Genomic DNA, 8,407 nt, shown 5'->3' on the forward strand with positions numbered 1-8,407 from the left:
CACTGAGCATATGAGAATCCACACTGGGGAAAAACCTTATCAGTGCTCTGAATGCCAGAAAAGGTTTAGTGTCAAAGCGACTCTATATGAACATGCTTTAACCCACTCTGCGGAAAAACCTTACCAGTGCGATGAATGCCAAAAAAGTTTCTGCCGTAAATCTAAACTCACTGAACATATGAGAATCCACTCTGAGGAAAACCCTTATCAGTGCTCTGAATGCCAGGAAAGTTTTTGTAACAAACCAAGCCTATTTCGACATGCATTAACCCACTCTGTGGAAAAACCTTATCAGTGCTCTGAATGCCAGAAATCTTTCAGTGACCAAAGGAGTCTCACTTTGCATATAAGAACCCACATTTGGGAAAAATCTTTTCAGTGCTCTGAATGCCAGAAATGTTTCAGTGTCCAAAGCAGTCTCACTCGGCATATAAGAACCCACACTGGGTATAAACCTTTTAAGTGCTCTGAATGCCAGAAATGTTTCAGTTACAAAAGCACACTCACTGAACATACAAGAATCCACACTGGGGAAAACCCTTATCAGTGTTCTGAATGCCCAAAACATTTCAAACTTAAATCACTTCTAACTGCACATTTGAGATTCCACACTGGGGAAAAACCTTATCAGTGCTCTGAATGCCCAAAACATTTCAACCGTAAATCTATTCTAACTGCACATTTGAGATTCCACACTGGGGAAAAACCTTATCAATGCACTGAATGCCAGAAAAGGTTTAGTTTCAAAGCGACTCTATATCAACATGCATTTACCCACTCTGTGGAAAAACCTTATCAGTGCTCTGAATGCCAGCAATGTTTCAGTACAAAAAGTAGTCTCACACGGCACATACAAATCCACACTGGGGAAAACCGTTATCAGTGCTCTGAATGCCAGAAATGTTTCAGTGAAAAACGCTCTCTCACGGTGCATATAAGAATCCACACAGGGGAAAAACCGTATCAGTGCTCTGAATGTCAGAAATGTTTCATAAACAAATGCAGTCTCACTAAGCATATAAGAATCCACACTGGGGAAAAACCTTATCAGTGCTCTGAATGCCAGAAATGTTTCAGTGACAAAATAAGACTCACTCAACATACAAGAATCCACACTGGGGAAAAACCTTTTCAGTGCTCTGAATGCCAGAAATGTTTCAGTGTAAAAAGCAGTCTCACTATGCATATAAGAATCCACACTGGAGAAAAGCCTTATCAGTGCTCTGAATGCCAAAAATGTTTCAGCCAAAAATCTCATCTCACTGGTCATGTGAAAATCCACACAAGAGAAAAAAATGTATCAGTGCTCTAAATGTCAGGAAAGATTCAGAGGTAGAGATGGTTACTAGCGCCATAAGAAAACACACCATCAAAATAATCAGTTCTCCGAATGCCAGAAAAGCATACATTTTAAACTCAATCTCACTCTACATGAGCAGACGCACACGGGGGACAAACATTACCAATTTCTGTGAATGCCAGAAATTTCTATTTGATAGGCACAGCCTCACTAACCATAAGCGACTCCATACTGATGAAAAACCTTAAGAGTGCTCTGAATGCCAGAAAAGCTGCAGAAAAAACGCTATTTCACCATGCAAAGCTCCACACTAGAGAAAATCCTTATGCCATAAAAGGTTGAATCTGAAAGACAGTGTTATGCTTTATGAGCGATCTCACTCTGGGGAAAAACCTTATGAGTGCTCGAAATGCAAGCAATGTTTTGGCTACAAATTACTTCTCACTTGACATGAACGAACTCACACGGGGGAAAAAAGACTTATGTGTATTCTGAATGTCAGATAAGGTTTAGTCTTGAATACAATGTCATTTCACATGAGAGAATTCACACTGGACTAAAGCCATATACAGGAGGGGAAAGCCAGAAACGTTATACTCAGAAAGGAGATATCACTAAACATGAGCAATGCATCCACACCAGGTGAAAAGTAAGGCGTATCTTGAGTTGCAGAAAAGCTTCTAACAACCTGACTTTACATGAGAGAGCAGATATTGTAGTTGCAATAGAATTCATCAAGAAACTCTTGCAGGATATCTTAGGCTGCCTGCATGCAACCTCCAAAGAAATTTCAGGCCTGGAAATTTTTTTCATTGCAACAGAATCCACAATTTGAGTATCTGAAAGTTACACAACTCTCAAGGTCTTTACTTGACACAGAGAAGTGTTAGTGCTTGCAAAAATCAACTAATTGCCCAAAGGTTTCTACTCACCCTTGTTTCTTAACATATGCCTTATATCTAGTTTTTTCATGATAAGATTAAGCTTATGCGGAGTTCCTCAGTGAGGAACTCCGCAAAGTGACAAAAAAACTCTGGCGGTCTACGCGGAGTTCCGCAAGCAGCGGAGTGCGTAAGGGTCATGCAGTGTGTGGTGATTTCATCCCATGTCGGAGGATCATTTGGCCCTTCTCTTCCAGGAAGTTATGGATCTCTTTGTCAAATGCGTCCCTGTGCCAGAAGTAGGTCGGTGTTGCTACTCCCACTACTTCTTGGTACCCAAGAAGGACAAAGGCCTGCATCCTAGCTTAGTCCTCAGGGACATCAACCGCTTTCTCCGAAAGGAGAAGTTCAAGTTGTTAACCTTGGCTCAGGTCTTATCTGCCTTCGACCCTGGAGATTTGATGGTAGCGTTGGACTTGCAGGACACTTACTTTCACATCCCTGTCTTGCCTGCCCACCGGCAATACCTACGGTTCACGGTGGGCCACACGCATTTTCAGTTTACCACGCTCCCCTTTGACCTTACCAGCCCCTCCCCCGGGTGTTCACGAAAGTGATGGCGGTGGTCGCAGCTCATCTGCGCAGGTCAGGGGTTCCAGTCTTCCCCTTTCTCGACGACTGGCTGTTGAAGGCTTCCACATCCAGACTACGACGGACTTCCTGCATTTGCTGGGGTTCTCAGTTAACGTGCTGAAGTCACACCTGATTCCATCCGATAAGCTCCTTTTCATCGGAGCGGTTCTGGACACAGCACAGTTTTGGGTCTATCCTCCCTAGTAGCAAGTCCAGTATATTGGGGCTATGGTGGAGAAGTGTGGCTCACTGGTTAGAGGAGGCAGACCTGAGAGCAGAGGTCAGCCCGGGACCAGGGTTCAATTCCCGGCTCGGCGGGGTCTTGAGTCCTAAAATGTCCATGGACTCGACAATTCTCGCTCCGGTGCCTACTCGATTCACGGGTTCACACTCTGCGACTCTGGGCAATAGCTTGCTTAATCTCCACAACGGCCCCTCGCGGCGGGATGCCTGGCTTTCACCTTGCGGATACCCTGCCAGGGTTATCTCACAGGGGAATACCAGGACGGGTTCCCTAAGCAAGCGCTTAGAAACCGCTCGGTGATTTGCGCTATATAAATTCCTGTACATTTACATATGATACCGATGATTCAGCCTCCATCCCGGTGTTCGGTGAGAATGACCCTGAGGCTGCTGGGCCTCCTGCATCCTGCTGGTGCATCATGCCAGATTGCCTATACGTGCTCTGCAGTGGGATCTGAAACTCTGTGATTCACTGAATCTTTACTTTGTCGAAAAAATTTCGACAATCAAATCCAACATCCCCCCCCCATCTTCTTTTTTTGTTGACCCCCTGCCTCCCCCCGCCCAAGCCTTGCTCAATTCCTTTCCTCCTCTTTCTGAAGAACTTTTCCTGTCCCTCCTTCCCAAAATTAAATCCGGTTCCCCTTCCGACATATGCCCGGCACACATCTTACGGCAGGTTTATACTGTCTGTTCCCTGCCTCCTCTGGGCTTCCTTAACGACTCATTGGCTCGAGGGGTTGTCATTCCATCGCTAAAAGCTGCTTCCATCGTCCCCATTTTGAAAAAGCCAGGAGCCGACCCCTCTGTGATGGCCAACTATCGCCCCATCTCCCTCCTCCCCTTTCTGGCAAAGGTGCTTGAGCGACATGTTACATCTGTGCTCAGCTCCTTTGCCGAGGAGAATGGGAGGCTGGCTCCGTGTCAGGCTGGGTTTCGGCCCAAGCACTCGACAGAGTCAGTGGTGGTGTCAGTATTAGACACCCTCAGAGAGGGCATGGACATGGGCAGATCTCAGGTGCCGGTCCTCCTTGACTTGTCCGCCGCTTTTGACACGGTGGATCATTCCATCTTGCTTTCCCGTGTCAAGGCGGCGGGCATAGGAGGCTCAGCCCTTATCTGGCTTTCATCCTTTTTGAGGGACCGGACCCAGGCGGTCCACCTCGGGGAGTTTTCAGCTACCCCCTGCCAGGTCCAGTGCGGCGTTCCTCAGGGCTCTTCTCTCTCTCCTTTACTGTTTAATCTTTACATCGCTCCTCTTATCTTTGCTCTACAGCAGCTGGAGGTCACGGTATATAACTATGCCGATGACCTCCAGCTCATTTTCAATCTGTCTTCTACTCCTGATTCTATCTCTAATTTTCAATCTATCCTATCTTTCATCAGGGACTGGATGAACTCCAACCACCTGAAACTCAATCCCGATAAAACGGAACTTGTAGTGACGGGTGGTTGCTCCAGTCCCTGGAATTCTCTCTTTTGGCCCCCCTCCTTTGGTTCTCCTCCCACCCCTGCTTCCTCTGTTAAGACTCTTGGCATCAAGCTAAATGATAAACTTACTTTGCACTCCCAGATTGGTTCGGTGGTTTCTTCCTGCTTTCTTACTCTCCGTACTATCCGCTCCATCTCTCGCTTCTTTTCTTTCTCTGCACTCAAACTAATTATGTCCGCACTGGTCCTGTCCCGCCTGGACTACGGGAACATCTTGTTCAACGGCATCCCTCAGTACAGCCTGCGTAAACTGCAACTAGTGCAGAACCAGGCTGCCCGCCTGGCCTTTGGTCTTCCCAAATTCCACCATACCTCCCCCCTTCTGAAAACCCTCCACTGGCTCCCTGTGCGGGAACGCGCCTTGTTCAAATTAGGCTGCATGGCGTTCCAGGCCAGGACTGGCCTGGCCCCCCTTTTCATATCCTCTGCCATCAAGGCCTATGTCCCGGGCAGAGACCTCCGCTCCTCGGCACAACTTTGTTGCAAATTAGTCCAGGCAAGCAGGTATGTTTTAAGTGATATTTATTAAGATATTAAATTAGTCAAGATCTAGTAAAGTCTAGCCCCACCAGGAGCACCCAGCAGGTAGCTCAGCCCCATCTAAACTGTCATTAGTCTCTCCACAGCACTGAACATTCTATATTACATCACACCACTGAAGCACTCTAATGGACATCATCTAGATGGCAGGGACATACATAGGGAGACATTATTCATAGATTATAACATATCTCCTTTTCTCTGAAAGCGAACTGAAATTTTTAAAACATAAGTTTGTAAGAGAAAAGTATACATACCTATCGATACTCCCTGACTCAAATACTGGCCAGGCAAATGTGTCGGAAAGCACAATAAAGTATGTGGAGTTGAAATAGACATTCTCATACATTTCCTTATATTTCTTTAGATGAATATACTATATTCTCTCCTTATCTTCCTCATAAAAGAGTAAAAAGGAAAGAACAGCTCAACAACAACCCCTCACATAACTAACTAAACGAAGAGCATGTAAGGAGAAAGATGTCAAGAAAAAGTATAGAAAACTGAATGAAAGCATAAGAAGGAACAGATAGTGACTTCTTATACTATTCAATAAACAGTGTCAACATAAGAATAATATAAACCTTGAGCAAATGTAAATTGAATCAAAACATTGAAATATTGACAGGAATAGATCCATATCGACAACCTAAAGGTTGAATATTGACAACAAATGAGGTAATATTAAGCAAAAACCTCACAAACGTCACAATTGAATAAACATTGATAATTAGGAAACTTCGAGATATTGCGTGATTATTGAAAATTAGATTACTCTAAGTGTTTCACAGCAATACATATAACTTGAATGTTGAGAAGTTTTCCTTTTGTGGCGTCTAAATTGAAATTGAAATAAAAATTCTCAAAGGGAATTTTTAGAACACATGCATGTAACTTGAAAATAGAATTGATAAATACCTTCCCAACTAGGAAACATTGTAAATATGCTCTACATAGATAATTGAAAATTTCAATACATGCACGTAACTTGAAAATTGAGTTGAAATGTATTTCCTTAACTAGGAAACATCGTAAATATGCACATACATAGATAATTGAAAACTTCAATACATGCATGTAACTTGAAAATTGAATTGAAATGTACTTCCCTAACTAGGAAACATTGTAAATATGTACATATATAGATAATTGAAAATTTGAATACATGCACGTAAATTGAAAATTGGGTTAAAATGTACTTATATGTAGACCCTTGTAAAAATTGTTAAATTTTAAGCGATAAAGTCTAAATAAAGTCTTAATACAGGCTTCCACAATAACACTAGTAAGTGAGCAACATAGACATTATGGTAGTCTTTGACTCTTATTTGGTGGTAGGTGGAGAGACTAAACTGTTAAGCATTTTTAACATAAATCTGTACTAGAAATAAAGCCACTAGATGGCAGTGTTGTATAGCGTAGTGTGTACAGAGTATATAACGAACCTGCATAACACAGAAAAGAATAGATACTCGGATTAACTTTCCAACAATCTTTAGCCAAATAAAAATATATGTCTTGAAGTGACAGTATGTAAACAAGACAATATGTAAACAAGACTTGAACGTAATGTTGCCCATTAATATGTACGACATTAATAGAACTTAAATCAATGACCCTTGAAGATCATGAAGTGTGCCTCTGACTATGTCGATACACAAAAAATACCTTGAAGCATCAAAGTGAGCTGTGGCAATTTTTCCTTTTTTCAAACGTAAATGAAACATCTATTAAATTAATATTTCTTTACTTATGAACAGTCATTTAATCGCCATCGAAACAAAAAACTTGTTTTGATACATCGAGTTGTCAACCACTTATTGCTTCTTAAGCTTCATATGAGCTTCATAGCGATTTAGGTAGATCTCCGGTACGTATACTGCGTGTCGTGATTTATCTGATAAGACAGTATATTTACACTGAAAGTCAACATCAGAAAAATGGTGGCACGTACTCGATGTTATACAGGATGGCTCAAAGCAGCAGCGTGCGGCAAAACGCTTGAAGGCAGCGTTGCAGTCAATGCGTCACACTGTCGACAGAAGAAGAAGAAGTATCTAGAGTCTGCACGAGACGTTAGAACTGCTCTGAGGTAAGCGCGAGCAAAGTTTTTGAATTTTTTTTTTTTTAAGTGGCAGTTGTAAAGTGCGACACATCCGAACATCTTGAGATAAAACATTGAATTTGACTTGAAAAAAAATGTAAATTTGTCTTGCTCGAGACTCCGTTAAAACATTTGTGATATCACACCAATCCTGTGTGAAAAACGTACTGCCCCTTAAATCAATGTCAATTAACCTCAACGCCATGGATCGTAGTTGCATGCTTCCAAATTCATTTTGTGACCTGGCTACGCTGGACATTGGACGTAGATTAATGTTATTTTAGATTGTTCTTGTGTAGCTTTCATTAGATTTATAGCAGTTAGAAAAACGTGCTAATTTTGCTGAAAGGCAATAACCATATAGCATAATAGAACAAGGTTGTCAGGTCTGAAGAACCGTGGTGAAAGCTTGAGGTGCTGCCAGCGTTATTAGAAAGGTAGTTGGAAGGCAGCAAAGTAGGGAGTGAGGAAAGGATGAAACTGTAAAAATCCTTGTCGCTCAGGAGCAGGCAGGAGCAGGCAGGAAGAAGAGCTGCAGTGTAAATTGACTGAAACTGGCTTTTGAAAGGTGATTAAATGTTTAAAAGAGTGGCAGAGAAGGGTGGCATAAGGACGTTGGGGGCGACCGGTGAAATGGTCACTGGTGGGGCTAGGTGCCAGAGCCTTCTTTGAATAAGGTAGAAAATTGAATTAAACCACTTGCCTTTTTGTTGTTTGAATCTTGTTTGAAGTATTGAGTTGAAATCCTAAAGAGGTAGCTGTGACGCTGAAAATCCAGTTTAGCACGCAGAGGGTAAGTTCAAATCGTCGCCATCAAAATGTAGTAAGTTGGTCCAGACAAGTACCACCAGGAGCACCCAGCAGGTAGCTCAGCCCCATCTAAACTGTCATTAGTCTCTCCACAGCACTGAACATTCTATATTACATCACAGCACTGAAGCACTCTAATGGACATCATCTAGATGGCAGGGACATACATAGGGAGACATTATTCATAGATTATAACAAACTTCTTTTAGCAGTACCCCGCTACCGGAAAAAAAAACAGGGTGGCTCAAAATTTTCCACTCTCGCCCCCATGTTCTGGAATTCTCTCCCCTTCCATCTTAGGTCCCTCACCCAGTATTCCAGTTTTCGCAAAGCCTTGAAGACCTTTTTATTTTATCAGTCTCTTCTTTCGTAAGCCCTTCCTGCCTTTCCAGTCGACTTCTTAGC

General features: G+C 42.7%; 1 protein-coding gene across 1 annotated transcript; it reads left to right on the top strand.

Moving 5' to 3' along the window:
• Positions 1-51: 51 nt before the first annotated feature.
• On the top strand, positions 52-3,264 carry LOC144806236 (uncharacterized). The gene is made up of 2 exons (XM_078672634.1): positions 52-63; positions 380-3,264. The coding sequence occupies exons 1-2, from the start codon at positions 52-54 to the stop codon at positions 1,310-1,312; spliced, it is 945 nt and encodes a 314-aa protein (XP_078528760.1). The 3' UTR covers positions 1,313-3,264.
• Positions 3,265-8,407: the final 5,143 nt, after the last annotated feature.

The sequence above is a fragment of the Lissotriton helveticus genome (assembly GCF_964261635.1).
Source record: "Lissotriton helveticus chromosome 1_1 unlocalized genomic scaffold, aLisHel1.1 SUPER_1_unloc_55, whole genome shotgun sequence".
Lineage (NCBI taxonomy): Eukaryota > Metazoa > Chordata > Amphibia > Caudata > Salamandridae > Lissotriton > Lissotriton helveticus.